The 22517-nt window shown below is 41.6% G+C and overlaps 1 protein-coding gene across 36 annotated transcripts in view; it reads left to right on the top strand.

The window, feature by feature from the left end:
- magi1b (membrane associated guanylate kinase, WW and PDZ domain containing 1b) overlaps positions 1 to 22517 on the top strand; it is a 135577-nt gene that overhangs the window by 93844 nt on the left and 19216 nt on the right. For 8 of the 36 annotated variants that reach the window (XM_019358698.2, XM_025907422.1, XM_019358692.2 and 5 more), the window contains exons 13-30: positions 10665 to 10696; positions 12111 to 12155; positions 12580 to 12624; positions 13744 to 13788; positions 14200 to 14244; positions 14569 to 14613; positions 14833 to 14877; positions 15335 to 15379; positions 16199 to 16243; positions 16794 to 16838; positions 17103 to 17147; positions 17471 to 17515; positions 17735 to 17779; positions 18190 to 18234; positions 18655 to 18699; positions 18937 to 18981; positions 19451 to 19495; positions 21506 to 21752. In XM_019358698.2, the coding sequence (XP_019214243.1) occupies positions 10665 to 10696; positions 12111 to 12155; positions 12580 to 12624; positions 13744 to 13788; positions 14200 to 14244; positions 14569 to 14613; positions 14833 to 14877; positions 15335 to 15379; positions 16199 to 16243; positions 16794 to 16838; positions 17103 to 17147; positions 17471 to 17515; positions 17735 to 17779; positions 18190 to 18234; positions 18655 to 18699; positions 18937 to 18981; positions 19451 to 19495; positions 21506 to 21752 (999 nt within the window). The remainder of the gene's footprint in view (positions 1 to 10664; positions 10697 to 12110; positions 12156 to 12579; positions 12625 to 13743; positions 13789 to 14199; positions 14245 to 14568; positions 14614 to 14832; positions 14878 to 15334; positions 15380 to 16198; positions 16244 to 16793; positions 16839 to 17102; positions 17148 to 17470; positions 17516 to 17734; positions 17780 to 18189; positions 18235 to 18654; positions 18700 to 18936; positions 18982 to 19450; positions 19496 to 21505; positions 21753 to 22517) is intronic. The other 28 variants (XM_019358693.2, XM_019358694.2, XM_019358702.2 and 25 more) reach the window with 28 other exon arrangements.

The raw sequence follows: 22517 nt of genomic DNA, 5'->3' as shown, positions 1-22517 counted from the left end.
TGAAGCAGCGCAAAACAAAACAAACCTTTCGCATGCATCTGCTTGATGCTGTTGACAAAAAAAAATAATAGGCTTCTGCCTTACAGGCTGTTCCCGCTCGGCGAGCTCTTTTATTGACACACATTTATTTATTCATGCAAATAGAGGGTGGAAGCATACAAGAGATTGCAAAGGAGGAAAGATAGAAGGATAATTACGGTAAGGAAGGAGCCGCAGAGGAAGTTGAAATAACATTTGAGGATGTGGTGTAGTGTAGTGTGAAGCGAGAGCGAGGTGTTTACAGTTATCGGCTCTGACAAGCCAGTTATAGCTGCTTTCCTGAAATGGAAGGCAGGCGGAAGTGGAGAAGGGAGACTAAAAGGTTAGATGGGAGAAGTATGGAAAGAGGGATAAACAGAGGAGAGAAATTCAGGTTTAGTTGGTGTTTTGAGGTCAGAGTCTGAATATTCTCGCCCTTTTTCAAAAAGAAAAACTGTTTTTCCCTCTCTGTCTCTGCTCATGTTCATTTGTAGTCTGCTCTGTTTCTGTTTGCTGTGTTTGCTGGGAGAGAGAATGTCTAGTGTATTTTGGGGTTTTAGTGTAGTCCCACGTTCAAGCTCATCACTTTGAAGATGCCACCAATTGTGCCGGCATGCCTTTTATCCATCCACCTGGCTCTCCGCCTCCATATAAGCCTGTGACATTTTGCCCTTAACGTAAAAAATTTCGGTGCTAGCTGGTCAACGTTAGTGCTGTGAAAATGGTGCACTCAGCCTTTGTCATGGCTTCTGATTGAAAATCACGGTAGCACAGAAGCACTAAATGGAAACAAAGCAACTGTGAATAGGATAAAACTGAAATGATTGAATTTCGGTATTTTCCCTCCAATCCCCCCTCAGACGCGCAGACCTCCGCCGCTCTAAACGCCCCGTGTGATACAAGTAATTGGACCATTTTCTCTGCCAGACTGTCCTTTTGCTTGCTTTAGGGCTTATTAATTCTAGTTACTAAAAGGTTTTGTGTGTGTCTGTGTACACGCATGCAGTTTATCTCCGTCATAAGGTTAAGTGCTCAGAGCTGCCAAGGGAAATTGGTCAGATGAATGGCAGGCAACTCGCACTGTAATCTCGCATGGAATCTTTTTTCTTTTTCTCTTTCTGAAGTTGTATCTCAATCTTTTTCTGCCACAGTCTGTTTGTCTGACTTCTCAACAAATGGCTAAACCTTCCAAAAACTACACAGACCAAACGGCTTCTCTACCCTCCTCTCTGGCTTTTGGTAATGAGTAGCATTTCCTCATCACGCTTCTGTACACAAGTGCGTAAAGCGATTCGGCCTCATCTCATCTCAGACAGGAGCTTAATGGGCTGTAAAGGAAACAGACGTCAGTTTAATTGGGCTTCTGTAAATGCATTGGCTGGCTGCGATCGACACAGACAGACTATGACAGTAGAATGATACTGGAGGAAACACAAGGATGGTATGGATAAAGTATGAGGAGCATTTTAAACGAACCAGCATTACTGAATGCTCTTTATGGTGGCTTTTATTGCACTAGAGTTTTTACAAAAGGACGGATACAAAAGCAGGAAACTAACACATTTCCTTCAGATTATTATTATGGCTCCAACATCAGATATGTAACTTTCAACGCAGAAATAGGACAGCAAAAGTACAAATTAGATTAGTGCATTTTCTTAACCTTCTTCTTCTAAACTTTTCTTTTTAAATTAAATCAGTCTTTGTGACTTTGGACTGCATTTTATGTTGATTTTCATGTTTCTGTTCCTAAAAGCAAGACATCAGAAATTCCCATGAAAATACTCCAGTCATGTTGACACTAGTACTGAGAAACCTCATCTCTTTCCAACAGTTGAATTCTGAGAGCTGTGAAGCTATGAAGTCTATACAAGAATAAAAGTTATCCCCCCCAAAAAAATGAGGAAAGAAAAAATGTCAGTATAAGTTTCCTGGAATTAAAGCAGACATCCTCAGATGTCTTGCTTTTTTTCTGGCCGTGAATCTGAAATCAATATATAATGAGTTTTCATTTAAACAGACAGCAGCCTGCAGAAAAAACTCACAAAGACAACTAAAAATACCCCGTGCACAGCAGTGGTTCTCTCCTGGGTGCTAGCTAGTCAAGAATAAACCACACTAAACCAAAAAACTAAATTCCAGCTCTTTTAGGGATACTGGTATGTGAGCATGATGTAGCCAGGGGCGTAATTTCCAGGGGGGTTAGGGGGGTTATGATCAGACCCAACCAATATAACCCCCCCAATAAAATTATGCATTATCTTGCATGAATAGGCTGTTGATTTTCTTTAGTCATTTCAGTTATTACGAGCAAAATAGTTGCATGTTTAATCATCTGGGAATTTACCCAGATTTATTTATTTATGTAGTAAGAGATCTTGACCCCCCCCCCCGTTCAGCAAAGTTACACCGATGGGTGTAGCGGTGATATGAGGTGTAACTTGCATTTGAATTTCATTTTTTCAAGTTTCAAGTTTTTCAAAGCAAATTCTGACCTTTGCAATACTGGAAGACACAGATTATTAATGTTTATCGCCATGATAAATAACTTAAGCAATGACACTTTGTCAACAATTTTGTTAACTTCAATTCATTTTCCCCTAACTAATCAGCTAACTGATTTGCTGAATGTTTGCTTTAGCACCATATTTGATCACATCTCCAGTGTGTTCTCACTGGACAAATCATTTTTTCCCTATAGCCCTTTTGTGGCAGGAAAGATGAGTAGACTTTGTTTAGATCTTATGGCTGGCTAAATCAGTTGAAGAGAATGAGCGAATACCTGGGTCCCTTTTTCTCCATCAAAGCTTATTGATATACACTGTGTCCCACTGTGTATCCCTTCCTCCCACACGTTTCCCATCCTTTAGAGTCTTTAAGCATGTTTAGGCCGCACATTTTGTGTGTGTGTGTGTGTGTGTGTGTGTGTGTGTGTGTGTGTGTGTGTGTGTGTGTGTGTGTGTGTGTGTGTGTGTGTGTGTGTGTGTGTGTGTGTGTGTGTGTGTGTGTGTGTGTGTGTGTGCGCCGCTGTTCATCATTCGCTTCGTTTATTTTGGGGTTTTTTTTTTACATTTACACTCTGGGAACACATCATCTAAGGCTCTAGTCACGGTGCCTTAATTACTGTCCTGCTCACACTCTCTTCACTGCTGTCTCAATCAGGATCACTCCACCAGTAGCAGCAAAGCACACTGGCCTGTAATTGGGGTCCTGATGTCAGCTTTGCTTATAATACACATACGTCTTTTTCCTTGCTTCCTTCTCTCTCTCTGTGTCTCTCTCCTTCCAACCAAACGCTGCTTGCTTGTGTGTGTTCACACAGGCATTCACTCAGCCAGTCTCATGAACATGAACAGTCATGCATCCAATTATAGATTAGAGGCAGAAAGACTCTGGTTCGGCCTTAATTGGTGGAAATCCACCTCTCCTCCGCCCCTCCATCCCTCCTTTTCCATTTCTGTTCCCCCACTGCCAGGATGGAGATTCACACCTGCTCGCCCACGTAAAGATGGGAGTCTATCCCTGAGGACTAGCGCATGAAGAAGCGAACTCGTTAAAGCCGCTGCATGCAACAGTATGCCCCCCCTCACTCGCCTCTCTCCCTCATTTAATAGATGTGGAGGAAGAGCCACGCAACGGGGTCAGCGTGGAGACACTTTAACAGTGCTTCGTAGGTTAAATAGTGGGTTTTAGACACTTGACACTCTGTCATGTACTTCCTATAAGCGCGCAGGAATGATTTATTACCTCAGTCAGGTTTCATAATCCATTGTGCTTTCATTTGTCTAATTACACTCCTGTAATGGGCTCATTTTCCCCTGCCTGTCTTCTCCTGCCCCCACTGATGCACCAGCATAATTCATTTTGGCCCCTGATGTCTTGCCGTTGCATAGATGCTAATTTCCATTACCCCACGCTCTTTTGTCCATAGGAGTGCATACACCTGTTGTATAGCTGTTTGTCAGTGAAAACTAGTTTCGATGCAGTTTTTCTGAAACATAGCTTCGTAGCAGCCCCGGCAGCTCGTGTCATTAGTCAGCTACAGGAAAAAAAAAATTACATCTATTTGTCTCAGCATGGATGCCGAGTTGCATTATTTTCTTTCATTTTTACCTGTTTGAAAATCCAGGCAGGTGCTCCAACGAATGCGCGGTAATGCGCGCTGGGCTAGCAACAAACAGGTCGTACCAATGTACATGAAGAGGGAAGGATACGCACCTCTGGAAGGAAAAATCAACTTACATTAAGGGCCTGATTCACTAGGCAGGGCAAATGGGAGCAATGGGAGTGGAAAGTCCTCCGGGTAATCTATTAACACAGTGTAAATTTATAAACACAGGCGCAGCCACTTCAGTTCAATAATAACCTAATGTAGTTTACTAATGGCAGCGCAAATGAGCATAGGGTTGCAAACAAGCAGGCCCGATGAGGGTGTGAGTAATCGACTAACAGCACAGACACAGCTTGTTACTTGTAATCTGACAACATAATGTAAGCGTAGGTTTTACCCACATTTCGCTCAGGAAGCAGCTTGGCAGCACGGGCCAGGGGGAGGCGGAAGAATGGTGGAAACCGGAGGTGTTAATGGAGGAACGACTTTGGAAACTGGCTCATAAAAAGGGAGTTCTCAACACCACTGTGGTCAAGGTGAATGCTGAAGTGACTGTATGAACAGTGGAGAAGCCCAGATACAAGGGAGACAGTTTTGGAAATGTGGATCTAATAATTACAATGAAATAACGAAAATGGTCATTTGAATGTCGTTAAGCTGACAATTTCATGTATTTCTTGGTAGTTTTTTTTTTTTTCTCTGGGAGGGATTATTAAAGCTCTGCTTGATGTCCTAGAAACAAAAATGAGGGCAAAAGGTTAATAATAAAGGTTTGGATACAGTGGCTTTAGTGACTTTTTTGATTCGGAAGCTTCAACAAATTAAAAATGTCTTTCAACAAATTAAAAACAACATGCCTTGGCTGTTGATATATGTTCTGATGGCGCCTTCCTCTGGTATTCCAATTAAATTAACATTAGAGGAGAAAATTCTCTCCCTTCTGCTCTGCGTGCTCTTGTCTCAGTGCCGCCTCCTCTCAGCATCCACAGCAGTTTACGTCCAGAACAAAATGACTGAATTTCTTATTTTTAAAGCAGTAAATAACCACTAATACAGTGTATCAATCAATTTCCTCATTTGGTGTTTTGGTGGTGGTGGACAACGCTGTGCAACACGTGCTAAGTCACTCAATGGTATTGAATTGAATTGAGAACAGGTGATGGTAAATGGTATAACATGTGATTACCATCATTTACATCATAGTCTGCAAACTATTCAGTGACCCCCTCACGCTCTATGGATGAGGGCATTGTCATGCTGAAAGACACCACTGTGGAAAGGTTTAATTATAGGATAAATCTAATCAGTGAAAACAACTTTGTATTGATTTGCTGCGACCATTTCCTCTAAGGGGACAAAAGGCCTAAAAACAAGCCAGCAAAATTCCCTGTAAAGCATAACAGAGCCCATGGAGTCCCTTACCGTAGGGGCAAGGCTTTAGGCTTTTCCTTTAATTAACTGGAGCTGCAGTGGATGAGGGGAGAAGGGGAAAAAAATGGTGGAGGGAACGATGTCAGAGGATCAGAGAGATGATGAAAGAGCAGTGTAGAAACCCCCATGATGCTCTGCTCTCTGTCTTTTCCTCTCTTTCCCTCTACTTCATGACTCATCAATCATCAGCGACACAACAGTCCCTGCTTGGCAATCGGGCCTCTTGCGTCTCTGCTCTCAAAGTGAGATATGGACCCTTTCTCTCCTCCCGATGTAGCAAGCAACGGGTTACAGGAGTGAAACAGCCAAGAGGTTTAAATTATTTCACGTGTCAAAGTATTTGATGAACCCCCCGCTGCTTGTAAAGTTACTTTCTTTTATTTCCTTTGAATAAATGAGGGGCAAAATGCCCAAAGACGTGTCCAAGACTTTAGATTAACTGCATGGCTCCTTGGAAAACTCTTTTAGCATTCACTTACAAATCATCCTAGAAACTGCTGTTATAGAAACAGCATCCACAAGCCCACTAGAGTTCACTTGGGACCGAGCGATGCAAATTTCCTCATCTGAAAGCGAGCACAAGGGTCAATGGAAACATCCACGTGCCTGCCAACCAGGTAACAGACTTCAGAGAAGTGTAACAGGGTGACTACTTGGGATGTGGTGTCTCTAGCATGTCCGGGTCCACAAAAGACTGTAATCGATGTCTTGGTGTTATAGCAAGAGGGCAAGTTCCCCTTATTTACCTCTATGCAGCATGCAGGAGACTTCATGTACCCTTACTCACAGTTTAAATCCAAGTTTCCCTATGCGTTTTCCATCAGCATGGAAGGAAAGTAAGGAGGGTAAGCTTAGGATTAAGGAAGGTAGGAAGGTAAAAACACCAAGTGGGTCGTTGTCACAGTAGATGGCTCTTATTGGCGTAATGGTGGGCAAGTGCACTGATGGCTTGTAAGTGCCTCCTGTCAAAAAGCACTCCACGGATCTGTTTTCTTTAAAGGCGCACACTGATAGACGGGAACACAATTATGTGAAATTGCATAACCCACATAAACAAACTCAGAGTTACCGGCACGCACATTCATAAGACTCGTTTAGTGTCTCCAGTCTTCTACACAACCATTAGAAAGAGATAAACGCTGATGATGGCTCCCTGTACAGACTAAAGCAGGAAATCAATTCACTGTATGGGCAGGAAGTGTTGTATTTTTGCCCACTTCGCATTAAAAATTCTGCTGACTGAACGTTCCAGTGGCACCATAACGAACAGCATTGCAGTTGAGAAAAGCAATGATCGCGGGAGCAGCCTGCCCACCGGGTGCCCACGATTCACCTCTGCTCGTTTTTTTTGGCTCGCTGGAGGCTCGAGTTGGTGAATCATTGCTTGTTGCACGGCGGGGACGAGGTGAGCCTTTCTCGCTCCCCGAGCCCCTACCAATCTCCCATGTCTTCACACCTCTGTAGCCACTGGGCGAGTCGTAAATCTCCAACATTGCACCATCTTTTTGTTTCCATGACAATGCTCCGCAGATAATTTGCGCTGGGGTCTCCCCTGGGCGGATGTGTGCATTTGTGGGAGGAGGGGATTTCACCCCAGATTTAAAGTTCTAGAAGAGAAACACTCCCCAGTTCACCATTTTTAATTTAAAGAGGGGAAAAAAAGGACAGTTTCTTTCCCCATAAGGAAACCTGTTACCTTCCACTGCGTTTTCTTTTTCTTTTTTTAACCTGTTCACCCTGGTCATCTTTGCTATTTAGCCACACTGGCACTTGTAAATTCTCTATTTACACACAGGCACACAAAGAAGGATCCTCAGTAACGCTGCACTTAGCATGACTGTCACACTGAGGATGCCGATGGACACGGCTGATATGAGCTTTTCACTCCTTCACTGTACAGCAGAAAGCAGCTCACCACAACAAGCGTTGCTTAGAGACCATCTGTCAGTTCCCCACGGTCACCAGGCACTGTCGCCACGGTGACAGATGGACCTGCCTGTTGGAAGCCATCACTCCTCGCCGAGACCTAGTAGCACATACACACAGACACGCACTGTGGACAGACAACATAATCTGCTTAGTAATGGCTTCCGTTTAGTAACTGCTGTGTTGCCAGGTTGGTGCAACAGTTCCTATCTGTTGCAGGGTAGTGTACAAGGTGTACTGCTTTTTGTCAGACTGTACCCACCTTTGGCAGCTTGTTTTGCTGAATTTTTTGCACACAACTTTTGACTCGGTGTGTCAGTGCTTCGATTTTTATGTATAGATGCTGTTAGTAACAGTTCTTACTTTAACCTGTGCTAGTTTTTGCCCAAAATTCTTTGTCATGATAAACTCAGGGTGTTCATGCGCAAAGAAAACCAAGTCGTCTTCCCTCAACTTCAGGTTTTTTATCTCCTCTGGCAATCAAACAAAAGTATTACTTTGTCAAGCTACTTAAAATAATCTGTCACAGTCCTCAAAGATACAGTAGAGTTCATTATTTTCCTGTCTTTGAAATTCACGCCGCTTTGTTATCTTCAATCATAAAAAAGAAAAATCCTAGTAGTTGGATTATTGGCTCTTACGAAAGAGTCTCGTGCCACTCATTTTTAAGATTTGGTAAGCAGAGTAAAATGAGCAAAAGGGCCCACAGTGGTTCTGGTCCATTATTTGAGAGCTGGAGGCGCTGAGGATTTAGTTGAGCTCTCTCACTCAGGCTGTCAGTCTGCCGGCCAGGCCAAATCGCCCACCTGTCTAAAAATGCTCTTTCCCTCCTTGTGTCTGTAATTGGGACCGGAGGTTGGCCCAAACATCCACAATCCCTTTTGATCTGAGAGACGCACACAGATGTGAAGCTGACCTTTGCACAGTTGTGTTTTCCCTGTTTTTATTTGCTTTAGGATTGAAACCGACATTTATTTCAATAATTGATTTATCTCAGTTTTTCCTATCCGATGTAGTTTCTCCGAAAAGTTGGAATATTAAATAAAAGCATAAACTCTAAATAGAATTCATGCACTTGCAGATTTCAGTCTATTAAACTGGAATTTGATGTTTAAGTGAGTTTTGAGACGAAGGCAACAAAAGACTGAGGAAGTTGTGGCACGCTTGTCAAAACACCTAGTATCTTGAAACTAATTAGAGTACAGCATCATTAAAAGAGTAGAAGTATCGCTATGCAGCTTGCAAGCACAAAAATGAACGCCTGTCATGTTGGTATTGTTTAAATAACAAACATATTCAGTTTGTCTTTCAATTTTTAAAGCTGTTAATCAAAAATAAAAAAACATGTGCTGCACATGATGAAATTCTGAATTCTGTGGCTGCAGAGCCGCTAAGAGGCACTGACAGGGAGCAGCGGCAGATCAATTGCAGTGGATAGATGAAGGATAGTAAAACACTGTCCTGAGTCCTTGACTGACAGCCTCCTCGGTCCAAAGAGAAAACCTTGGGATTCAGTGGGATTATGTCTAGTATGCATCCTTTTTCTTTTTTTTTTTATCAGATTGTTACACACTTCTGAATGAACGATTCCTATCGATTTGAAAAGGGAAGTAGCGGGGAAAGAAGGAAAAACTGCAGACGCAACACAGCTGGAGCTGTCAGTTGTGAATGAACCCAGATGTCTGAGAGATAAAGAAGACGAGCGCGCGCGCGCGTGTGTGTGTGTATGTAAGATCTTATCCTCTCAGCTTCCCTAAAGGATTGACACACAGTAGTGGCCCATTTTCACAGATGAAGCACAGCCTACTCTTGTGCGTGCTTTAACACATCTTTTGTATGTCAGACGTGCGTGTGTTTGGCCGGCACTCCACTCGCTGCTGTACTGTAACGTTGTAGAGGGAAATAAAACCACACTTCTTGTATTTTCTTTCTTTCGCGCACTCCTCCACGCGTTCTCATATCCGTGACTTCACACTGCCGCTTTTTTCACGCAGAGCCGAGGGAGGGAGCGATGTGTTTAAGGAGCGCATTTACCTGGTCGGATCTGCCCTGTGTTGGTATTTCAGTAATCTGTCAGTCTTTTTCGTCTGTGTGCGCGCTTTGTCGGGTACAACGATCTTGCTGCAAACGATATTTTCTGGTCACTGCTCACTCGGGCAGAAGCAGCGTGGCTGTCATACTTTAAGCACACCTTGATTTGTGTCGGAAGCCTGCGAGAGCGCATGTGTAGCTGCATGGATGTTTACCAGCATGTGGGGGTGGGAGGGGAGGCTGGGATGGAGCGTACAGAAGAAGAAGAAGAGAGAGGGAGGGTGGGAGGGAGGGTGATGATGCTGAGGGAAGAAAAGGGAGGGAGGACAGTGTGCAGTGAAGTAAGAGAGAGAGAGAGGAAAAGAGAGAGAAAGGAACAGGGACAGGAAAAAAAGGAAAAGGCAGCAGGGAAGGGAGAGACTGGGAGGACGCGCCAACTGCCTATAGATGTTGGAGCCTTTGACAGCGGAGCGCGGCGCTCAGCGGACACAGGAAGATGGTCTCAGTAAGAGGGGAACTGACGGTTGCCTATAATTTAATGTTCAATATCTTGGACTCCTTCTCCATGGGTAATGCTACGGCCAGGAACTCCAGAGCAAAGCTTGCTTTTCTCCTCTTTTACAACCTTCTTTTTACTCGCCGGCTTTAGTTGCTTTCCAGGATCCTGTCTTTGCCCCTTAACTCTCACTCGTCCTCCCTCAAACACACGCTCACATGTGCGCGCCTCCGTTGGGTAGCCAGGGTCTCGAGAGTGCTGGGTTAGCCCCCCGGGGGCTGGCCGCGCTCTTCTGCCGCACCAGTCAAGCCAAAACGCTGGCCGCGGCAGCGATGCAGATAGATCGCGCTGCCTGCTCCCCACCTCCCCCACACCCCCCTCCTCCCCCTCCTCCTCCTCCAAAACGTAAGCCGCGGATGGGCGAGCGAATGAAATCAAGCAGGGAAAGAGAGGAAAGGAAAGAGAATGAGACGAGAGCTAGATTTGCTCTGTTGTGACACTGTTGGGGAGTCTGCATTAATCTTTTTTCCCCACCCATATTTTTTTTTAAATTTCCCCTTTATTTTAATGTGAAATAAATGTTCTAACTCCTTTGGTAACATTTTTCTCTTTCTCTTTTTTTTCCTTCCATTTCTCTGTCTGGCTTTACAGGAGTGGCACCTGCAAAGAAGAGCCCAAAACTGGTAAGTAGTTGTTTTAATCTTAATTTTTACATCCATCCACCTCTGTCCACCTCCGTCCTCTAACCACATGTGTGCATCTTTCTGAGGGATGTCTCAATATCATCGTCTTTTCCTTTCCCGCCTCATCTCTAACTCCCCTCTGTGCGCTGCAACTTGTGCTGATGTTGTGGGTCTGTTTGTGGACGTGGGATACTGTGCGGGGGTGGATTCCTGTAGCCCCCCCTCCTCCCCGTGCCCCTTTCTGATGGGGGATGGGACGAGGGGCTTTGATGCACCGCGTGAGCTGGGTTGCTAACACGCTGATGATCGCATCGCGCTGGGTTCTAAGTTTGCAGCGTGAGCATTGATGTATGATCACAGCTGAGAGACTGCTCCATCCTGTAATGTCTTTATTAAAAGAGAGACCCCTGTAGACTTTGTGCAGCTGAAGACGTGTTTGCCAATATTGTTTTGCAGGATGATTTTGAGCTGGACCCTCCATACAGAGATTACACTAGGAGGATATGCAGTGGTGGTTTTGAAATGATGGTGCTGTAATATTAGTGCTGGGTAGTTAATGGTATTCTCATAGCCGATCATAGGAATCATGCATAAGTGGTACAGTTCAAGCGTCACTCATGATGGTATTGGAGTGTATTAGTGCGCACAGCATGGGTAAGCCTCCCCCACTGTGTTGGCACCACTAAAGGTGAAGGATATTATACAGTTTATACAGAACCGATGTCAAACATAAGGCGAGGGGGCAGAAACGGCCTAGCAAAGGCTCCAATCCGGCCCACTGGAAGGCTTTGCAAAATCTGAATGAAACTTTTAACTGTATTTTCATAAGTTTTACAGCTTTTCCTGTAAAGACTTTCACCATTTCACTACACCTAAGCAGTTAAGAGATAAACCATTAAATTTTAGAAAAGCTCCTCTTTTTCACTATCTACTGTAGAAATTTCTTTCTTTTTTTTAATATTTATTTATTAACCAACTTTAAAAAAAAAACTACAAATAACCAAAACTTTGTTTTATAAATACAGGACAGTCTGGGCAGTGAGCTACCAGAGTGTTTTCTGTAATTTAACACATTTGTCTTGTAGAAAAACAGAGATTTACTCTTGAGATTGTGCTTCTTTTTCTGACATGAAAACATGTCACGGATTAAATGTTTAGTTAAATGTCTTTACACTTAAGATCAAAGTGGGCTGTATGTATCCCACTGTGGCCCCCTCTGCTATAGAAGAACACATGCCACCACATATCTTTCTTTATGCAAAGCCACATTCTGCATATATTACATGAGCATGACTCTATAGTAAAGCATCCAGAAGCTAAACTGAGCTGGTTGCAGTGCAGATCTTTCTTCCTGGTATTATTCACCTGCAGACTGTGTCTAACAGACCATGTGTTTGCCAATTTTGTTTTGCAGGATGATTCTGAGGTGGAATCTTCATACACAGATAACAGTAGGAGGGTATGTGATATTGTTTAGTTGGTGGGAAGGTTTTAGAAAAGAGGTGTTATGATATTATTGGTTTGATAATCCTTAGCTGATAAAAGAGATGATGGATAAGCTGCCAGTGATAATTATAGCATTACATAACGTTTAACATTAACATTGTGTTTAGGCGTACGAGGCTATTTATGTATGACAAATCGAATCATGTATCTTATGTTACTACATAATGCAGTGCATAAAGACATGAGTCTGCAGGTGACAGAGCAGTACAGAGCTTAACTTTAAAATTCCTTTTGGGTGCCGTACCTTCAGGCTAGATGAGATGGGAACCATCCATCGTTTTATCAGCGTACAGTTCAAAAGTCTTTATTTCAGGTATTACCAGAAAGACCCTGTAGACTGTGTCTAACAAAACGTGTTTGCCAATTTCGTTTTGCAGGATGATTTTGAGCTGGATCCTCCATACAGAGTTAACACTAGGAGGGTATGTGATGTTTTTTAAGATGGGGAGAAGGTTTGACTGAGCTAAACTGGTAAAACTTAAAATTCCTTTTGGGTGCTGTACCTTCAGGCTAAATAAGGGAGAAACCATCCATCTTGTTATCAGCACACAGTTCAAAAGCTTGCATTCATGATGGAGTGCATTAGTGCAGGAGTAATCCCCACGTCTTTCAAAAAAACAAAAACATATGTCAGAGCAACACATGACACAATCTTGATGATGCCCTTTTTTGTTTTGTTAAGAAAGCCCTTGCTTATTTCAGCAAGGTAATGCATGACATTCTTCACATATTACATGAGCAGGACTCTCTTTTTAAAGAGTCCAGGTGCTGACCTGACCTGCTTGCAGCATTGTGGGAAAGAGTCTGTAAACTGAGCATGTTTTTTGGGGTTCTTTTTGTTTTGCAGGATGATTTTGAGCTGGATCAGCCTTATAGAAAATACACTAGGAGGGTCTGTGATCATGTTTAGAAGGGGTGAAGGTTTTAGGAGGTGGTGGATTTATGATGGTTCTGGTGTCCTTAGCAAATAGTAAAGGTTATGGATAAACTGCCAGTAGTGCTGGTGTTATTGCATAATGTTGAACATACATTTTAGCTGCACGAGGATACATAGGTGTGACACAACAAACCATTTATGACTGTTAATACTGTAGCATATCAAGACAGTGCACCTGAGTCAGGACTGCTGGTGACTTTGCAGGGCAGAGCTAAACTTTGGATGCTTTGGACCTTCTGAATGCTGGGTCCTTCTTGCTGAATATGAAATGAACCATTGATCTCATTATCAGTGCGCTGTTGAAAAGCCAGCACTCATGATGGCGCTATTACATACAGTATGGTTGATCCACACATCTGTGAGGCCTGCTTCAATGATACATTATATATGCAAGTTTTGGAGCAACCATCCTGATCATGCCTTTTAAAGAAAGCCTCTTGTTATTAAAGCAAGTTCATAGCAAGCTACAATCTGTAAATGTTACATAACCATGGCTCTGTCGTGAGAGACCAGGCTCTAAACTGACCTTTTTTAGAACTTTCATCTGAGGTTTTATTAGAAGGACCCTGCAGAGTAATGTGTGTTTGCCAATTTTGCTTCGCAGGATGAATTTGAGCCAGATCCTGGATATAGAGAGAACATTAGGAGGGTATGTGATGCTGTTTACATGACGTGAAGATTTTAGGATTAAGCTGCCAACGATAACTGTGTTAATGCATAATGTTTTTACTGTATTTACTCTTTGGTTGTATGATGATGTTGGCAGCTTAGCATGACACAGCTAATCTTTGAGTTTTGGGGGGATATTGCATCCTTCAGGCTCAATAACAGAGAGGAACAGTTATCTCACTACAAGCACACAATTTCAAAATCACTGTTCATGATTGTATTATACAGAAAAATGCATTTTTATTTTTCTTTTAAGCAACCAATGCTACTACCCAGATAATGTGCTTTAAAAGACAGACTTGCTTATTTCAGCAAGTTATTGCCAAACCACATTCTGCATGTATTTCAGAGCTTTTTTTGTATTCATTTTTAAAAAAAAATTGTTTTTCAGGATAATTTTGCAATGGCCCCTCCAAACAGAGATTATAGAAGAAGGGTACGTGATGTCATTTAAAATTTTTGAGAATGAGGTGTAATCATACTGGTGCTGGGCAGATGATGGAGATGGTATTCTTATAATGTTAATACAAAGTGATCATATTTTAATGCATTCAGGTTTAACTTAAATTGTCTCACACAGAAAGATATTATGTGCAACTCAACATAATTATGACTGTTAATGTTGTGCTACATAAATGTACATATTACATGAGCATGGAGCCATAGCATGGAGTTCGGGTGCTACACTGGCCTTGTTGCAGTTTAGAAGTGTCATTCAGGCATTATTAGATTGGACATGTTTGCCAATTTTGTTTTGCAGGATGATTTTGAGGTGGAATCTTCATACGCAGATAGCACTAGGAGGGTATGTGTTATTGTTTAGATGGGTGACTGTTTCAGGAATGAGCCGTTATTGGTGGTGGTTTTATAATTCTTAGCTCATAAGAGAGGTGATGGATAAGGTGCCTGGGAGAGCAGTGTAAATGCATAATGTTGATAGCTCCATGATGTAATGCCTTTATTAACAGAGGGGTTCTGCAGACTGTATGTAACTGAAAATGTGTTTGCCAATATTGTTTTGCAGGATGATTTTGAGGCGGATCCTCCATACAGAGATAACACTCGGAGGGTATGTGATATTATTCAGAGGTGGTGGAAGTATTCTGAATGACAGTGGTTATGGTGTTCTTATAACAGATGAAAGCAATGAATAAGCTGTCAGTGATAATCATGTTCATCCATACTGGTTTTACTAACTGTCTGGTTGTCAGAAAAAGTAAATTTGACTGTTAATTCTGTAGTACACAAAGGCAGTTCACCAAAGTCAAGCTGGCTGTTAGTTTAGTAGGACAGAGCTAAACTTTGAAGTTCTGTTTGGACCCAATGTTTTTCAAGGTTAATTAAGAGAGGAACTCTCAATCTCATTAAAAACACATAGTTTAAAAAAGCTGTTTCTGTGACAACATTGGATTACAATATAATATGTATAGGTTTTAGAGCAAACCACATCATTCCTTTTAAAGGACGGACTTGCTTATTTCACCAAGACGATGCCAAACCACATTCTGCACATTCTTATTTTTCAGGATAATTTTGCGATGGCTCCTCCATACAGAGATAACAGAAGAAGGGTACGTGATGTCATTTAGACACATTGAAACTTTTCGGGAATGACCTTGTGTGCGTAGATGGTGCTGTGTGGTCTTCTTATAAATTTAATAGAGGGGAGGGGCATGGTGCCAAAGATCATGGGTTTAATGCATGAGGTTTCAATAGAATATTTTAATGCAAGATGTTTATGTGAGGCCCTGCATTCTAGTTATTGCTGTTAATTTAGTACTACATAAGGACAGTGAACCTAATGTAGGCCTGCTGGTCATTTTTCAGAGCAGCAGTAAGACTCCCTTTGGGTGCTGTACCTTCAGGCTAAATGAAACGGAAACCTTCCATCTTGTTATCGGCATACAGTTCAAGTTTGCATTCATGATGGTATTGCACTGTGTGAGTGTATATCTGTGACGGCCCCACCAATGCTGAACAGCATTTCTAGGTTTTAGAGGAACATATCCCACCATCATGATGATGCCCATCAAATGCTAAACCGAATTCTGCACATATTACAAGATCAAGAGGCCTCAAATAAAGAGTCCAGGAGCTAAACTTTGCCTGCTTGAACTTTGTCTGACAGAACATGGCTGCCAATTTGTTTTTGCAGGATGATTTTGATGTGGGTTCTTCTTACAGATAATATTCAAGGCGGGTTCAAAAAAGTCTTAAATTATTTCAGCAAGACAACGCTGAAATAACAAAGGACACAACCATGACTCTATATCAAAAATGCCAAGTGCTAAACTGGGCTGGTTTCAGTGCAGATCTTTCTCTGATATTATTAGAAGGACCCTGTAGACTGCGTCTAACAGACCGTGTCTTTGCCAATTTTTGTTTTGCAGAATGATTTCGATGTGGAATCTTCATACACAGATAACAGTAGAAGGGTATGTGACATTCTTCAGATGGGGTGAAGGTTTTAGCAATGAGTTATTGTGATATTGGTGGTGGTTTGATAATCCCGAGCTGACAAAAGACGCAATGAAAAAGGTGCCAATGATCATTTTAGCGTTACATAATGTTTAACATTGCGTTTAGTGTATGAGGCTATTTATGTGTCACACCTCAAAGAAATTATGACTCCTTATGTTACAGTGCATAAAGACAGTGAACATGAGTCATTCCTGCTGGGGACAGAGTTGAACTTTATCATTCCTGTTTGAGGCCAATACTGTCATGTTAATAAGGAAGGAGCCATTTACAGTTCAAATGCTAGCTTCTCAGTTGTGGCAATGCATGCCATCATTGAGATGATGCTTTTTAAGGGAAGACCTTGCTTATTTTAGCAAGATGTTAGCAAACTACAATCTGCCTATGTTACACAATTATGAATACACTGTAAAAAGTCTAGTTGTTAAACTAAAATAGAACCATCATCTTGATAATATAAAAGAGGTCCTACAGTCTAAACATGTGTTTGCTAATTTTGCTTCGCAGGATGATTTTGAGCCGGCTCCTCGATATAGAGAGAACATTAGGAGGGTATGTGATGCTGTTTACATAACGTGAAGAGTTTCGGACTAAGCTGCCAATGATAACTGTGTTAATGCATAATGTTCTTACTTTATTTACTCTTTGGTTGTGTGATGATGTTGGCAGCTTAGCATGACACAGCTAATCTTTGAATTTTGGGGAGATATTGCATCCTTCAGGCTCAATAACAGAGAGGAACATTTATCTCACTACAAGCACGTATTTCAGGAGCTTTTTTTGTATTAATTTTTTTATATTATTATTATTTTTCAGGATAATTTTGCAATGGCCCCTCCAAACAGAGATTATAGAAGAAGGGTACGTGATGTCATTTAAAGTTTTTGAGAATGAGGTGTAATCATACTGGTGCTGGGCAGATGATAGAGTTGGTATTCTTATAATGTTAATACAAAGTGATCATATTTTAATGCATTCAGGTTTAACTAATTTGTCTTACACAGAAAGATATTATGTGCAACTCAACATAATTATGACTGTTAATGTTGTGCTACATAAATGTACATATTACATGAGCATGGAGCCATAGCATGGAGTTCGGGTGCTACACTGGCCTTGTTGCAGTTTAGAAGTGTCATTCAGGCATTATTAGACTGGACATGTTTGCCAATTTTGTTTTGCAGGATGATTTTGAGGTGGAATCTTCATACGCAGATAGCACTAGGAGGGTATGTGTTATTGTTTAGATGGGTGACGGTTTTAGGAATGAGCCGTTATTGGTGGTGGTTTTATAATTCTTAGCTCATAAGAGAGGTGATGGATAAGGTGCCTGGGAGAGCAGTGTAAATGCATAATGTTGATAGCTCCATGATGTAATGCCTTTATTAATAGAGGGATTCTGCAGACTGTATGTAACTGAAAATGTGTTTGCCAATATTGTTTTGCAGGATGATTTTGAGCCAGATCCTGGATATAGAGAGAACATTAGGAGGGTATGTGATGCTGTTTACATGACGTGAAGATTTTAGGATTAAGCTGCCAATGATAACTGTGTTAATGCATAATGTTTTTACTGTATTTACTCTTTGGTTGTGTGATGATGTTGGCAGCTCAGCATGACAAAGCTAATCTTTGAGTTTTGGGGGGATATTGCATCCTTCAGGCTCAATAACAGAGAGGAACAGTTATCTCACTACAAGCACACAATTTCAAAATCAGTGTTCATGATTGTATTATACAGAAAAATGCATTTTTATTTTTTTTTAAGCAACCAATGCTACTACCCAGATAATGTGCTCTAAAAGACAGACTTGCTTATTTCAGCAAGTTATTGCCAAACCACATTCTGCATGTATTTCAGGAGCTTTTTTTGTATTCATTTTTAAAAAAAATTATTTTTCAGGATAATTATGCGATGGCTCCTCCATACAGAGATAACAGAAGAAGGGTACGTGATGTCATTTAGATACATTGAAAGGGGAGGGCTGTGGTGCCAAAGATCATGGGTTTAATGCATGAGGTTTCAATTGAATATTTTAATGCAAGATGTTGTTTATGTGAGGCCCTGCATTCTAGTTATTGCTGTTAATTTAGTACTACATAAGGACAGTGAACCTAATGGTCATTTTGCAGGACAGCAGTAAGACTCCCTTTGGGTGTGATAGTGTATATCTGTGGCAGCATCACTAATGCTGAATGACATATGTAGATTTTAGAGGAACGCATCCCACCTTACATAATGTTTAGCATAATGTTTAACACTGCGTTTGATGATGCCCCTTAAATGCTAAACCAAATTCTGCACATATTACAAGATCAAGAGGCTTCAATAAAGAGTCCAGGAGTTAAACTTTGTTTTGTTTTGCAGGATGATTTTGATGTGGAATCTTCATACACAGATAACAGTAGGAGGGTATGTGATATTGTTCAGATGGGGTGAAATCTTTAGAAATAAGTGGTGATATTGATGTTGGTTTGATAATCCTAGGCTGACAAATGACACAATGAAAAAGGTGCCAATGATCATTTTAGCATTATATAATGTTTAACGTTGCATTTAGTGTATGAGGCTAAAATGCTCGAAGTTTAGAACTTTGGTTATTAAAGGACTTTGTAGACTGAATCTGTGATTGCCAATTTTGTTTTGCAGGATGATTTTGAGATGGATCCTCGGTACAGAGCTTATGGAAGGAGGGTATGTGATCTTTGTTTAGAGAAGGAGAAGGTTTTGGGAATGACCTGTTTGGATAACGGTGATGGGTTGATAACAGTAATTGAATTCTTAGAGCTGATGAACAACTTCCCACTGATAAATGTGAAAAATCATAATGTTTTTAACACGTTTGGATATCTGAGGCTGATTGGGTGCTGCAGAAAAACTATTGGTGCCATAGCAGGACAGAGCTAAAATTTTCAATTTGTTTTAGATGCCTTGTCCTTAAGGCTTAATAAGATAGGGATCATCACTCAAGTTATAAGTGTGCTGTTTTAAAAGCCAGCATTTGCCCTTATATTGGGGTAGAGTATAATATACACAGATTGTCGACCAAAGATGCTGCTATCCATCTGATGCCTTATCGAGACAATGCCTAAACCACTTTCTGCACATATTTCAGGAGCTTTTTGTAATTTTCATTTTTTTATGATTATTTGTGTTTTTCCAGGATGATTTTGCGATGGCTCCTCCATACAACGATTACTCTAGAAGGGTATGTGAGATCATTTAGATACAGTACAGAATTTTGGTGGGAGAATGATGTCATGTATGGTGGTGCTAGTTAGGTAATGGTGATGGTATTCTTGAAAGCATAACAGAGGCGATGGAAAAGGTGCCGGTGCCAAAACGTCAAGTAACTATCAGCTGTGTCTGAGTGAAAGTTTAGTAGTACAGTAATAGTATAGTATAGTTTTGCAGGATGATTTTCCACCGGCTTCTACATATAGAGACCACCCTGTGTGATTTCAGTTAGCTAGGGAAGAAAATTGTTGGGATGTGTGATGATATTAATGCTGGGTATGGGATTATAATGGGATTTCTATAGCAGATAATCGAGGTGATGGGTATGCTTTTTAAATGCATGTTATGTTAAGAAGTTCTATGTGTGCCAAACCAGTGATGCGTCACGCTAAGCAGGACTGAGCTGAGTCTTAGGAAGCAGTGAGGATTTGCTTTCATTGCCCCACCTACCAATGCCTCTCGCTTCCCATCTTCTGTCTCTTTAATAAGTTATTGGAGCAGCACAAACCAATGTATTAAACCACTCGCAGGCCACCGAGGAACAACGCAATGACTGCAGAAGGTCAAAATCTAATAGATTCATCAAGTATAGGAGATTTGTTTTCATTTAAGAGGGGGATAGGATTTGGACTTTCTGTGCATCAAACAAGAAAAAATATGCAGATTGGTTGGCCTCTTTTTTGGGGGGGGGGTTTGAGCGTCAGTCCTCAGGTCTGACTTTAGCATCAACACGGCCTGCATTTCTGATTAATTATAAGTACACCACAAAACCCAGTGAGGTTATTTGCAGCACCAGCAGAGTAAGCATTCCAGCTGGAGCCACAGCCCCGACTTAATATTTGCTAAAGCATCAAGCTTATTTTATGTCTAACAAGGATGATGAATATAAACATGAATTGCAGAGGTGTAGGAGAGTGATTCAGCGAGTAATGAGTGTGAAGACATGACTGCACTTTGAAGGCCAAACACTTTGATATTTGAGAACAGACGAGCCACTTGCCTCCACCCCTTCCTGGTATATTTTTGTCCTCCGCGTCCAAAGTAATGTGTAGTCATGTGACGTGAAGAGACTGAACTGCTGTCATTTTCGCTTACCGTCTTAAAATATCGGCCTTTCTTTCCCGAGCTGTGCCCCGTAACCCTTTCGCGTCGCTGGCTTCTTCGCAGCAGTGGAGATTTTGCAGACCAATGGCGGCGATGTGGTGCTTGCAAAGGGGAGATGCAGTGACAAGGATGACAAACAGGATCTTTACCGATACTCGCAGCGCACTTGTGCCTGAGCTCGGGATTGTGAGTTTTACTCAGCTCGAATCCTCGAACAGGTGCTTAAGTGCGCATGTTATTGAGGGGCGAGTAGCAATTTATAAGCAGTTTTACATTTCTGCCTTTACCAGTAAAGTCCTCTCTTCTTTTTAAACCCCTGGAGTGCTTTATTCATTGTGACTATCCCTCCATATACAGCAGGGAATGCAGCTCCTTGTTAATCCATTCCACTCTGTTAAACAAAAGGAATAGGCAATGCACTCTTGTAAGTTCCACAGTGTTTTCTCCCATAGCTGAATGACTTAATCATGAGAAACCATTGAGGTCCTCTTTTTTTTTTCCTCCCTCTTTGTTAGCTTTAAAAGAATTCTCTGCATAAAACAGCTTGATTATTCTTTGTGTTAAATAAGGGAGCAATACGACAGTGGTTGACATTATACTCTTAGAATGTGCTTCCTTTCACCCCAAGGAGAAGCCATCTTTAATCTTTTTGAACTCCAGTTCAGAATTGTTCTGTATTCACGTCTCCGCTGTCCCTGTTCCTCCTCTCACAAACCACAACCCAGATTCATGTTTTCTATTCCGCTGTTGACGATGCAATAACCTTCTTTTTTTAATGTTTTTGTCTCCTCCTGTCAGTCATTTCTGAGTTCAGCTTCCATGCTCTTGTGCAGGAGATTAGAAACAGTCAAATGATATTGATCTGCTTCTCCAACAGCAGTTGTCAAGGAAGGACAGCCAGAACAGCTCCCAGCATAGTGTTTCCAGCCACCGGAGCGCGCACACAGACTCGCCTGTGCACTCTTCCCTGGCGCCCGCTCTCAGTGAGAGCAACGCTCCCCCACCTCCCTCGCAGCCTTTGCCGGGACTCCCAATCCAGGACTCCCCAGGAGACGGGACCATCCAGAGAAAACCGGACCCCTTTAAGATTTGGGCCCAGTCCAGGAGCATGTATGAAAGTAGGCGTAAGTATATTCATTTCTGGTGGCGGTTGGATGAGGGCAGCATGGGGTATTGGCTCGGTGCAGACCCTTGGTGTCTTTGGTGTCTTGGTGGTCATTTTGGGGAACGTTTTGTGCTTGTAAGTAAGCTGGGTCAGATATTTATATTTATTTATTGATCTATGTTTTACTAAAGACTGGCTTGCGCTCAAATGCTCCACTACACTTAGAGTGATTAACAAATATATTATACCACCTGTGATAAAACAAGAAAACATAAATATTGTCGGAGACTGTCAAAGAAATTTGTTTGTTGTTGTTATTTATTAGGCAAATGACAAATTGAATTCATATTTTTATACCCAAATTTGAGCCGGCACACTGGACTTCACAGAGAAGTCAGAAATTATATATATATATATTTTTTAAAAGTCTGATGTTCTGTTCAACCAGTAAAACTTTTCTCTTCAGGGATGCAAATTAATGACCATAATTGAGCTTTGCTTTTTTCAGCTTTTTTTAATGTAAAATATTGAATTTAAAGTATTTGGCATTAAATATATGGTTTAGATCAGGGGTGTCGAACTCCAGGCCTCGAGGGCCGGTGTCCTTCAGGTTTTAGATGTGTCCTTGATCCAACACAGCTGATTTAAATGGCTAAATTACCTCCTCAACATGTCTTGAAGTTCTCCAGAGGCTGGTAATGAAGTAATCATTTGATTCAGGTGTGCTGACCCAGGATGCTATCTCAAACCTGCAGGACACCGGCCCTTGTGGCCTGGAGTTCCC

The sequence above is a fragment of the Oreochromis niloticus genome, linkage group LG5 (assembly GCF_001858045.2).
Source record: "Oreochromis niloticus isolate F11D_XX linkage group LG5, O_niloticus_UMD_NMBU, whole genome shotgun sequence".
Classification (NCBI taxonomy): Eukaryota; Metazoa; Chordata; class Actinopteri; order Cichliformes; family Cichlidae; genus Oreochromis; species Oreochromis niloticus.
The sequence above is the reverse complement of the archived record's forward strand: the minus strand, read 5'-3'. Positions and strand labels throughout refer to the sequence as shown.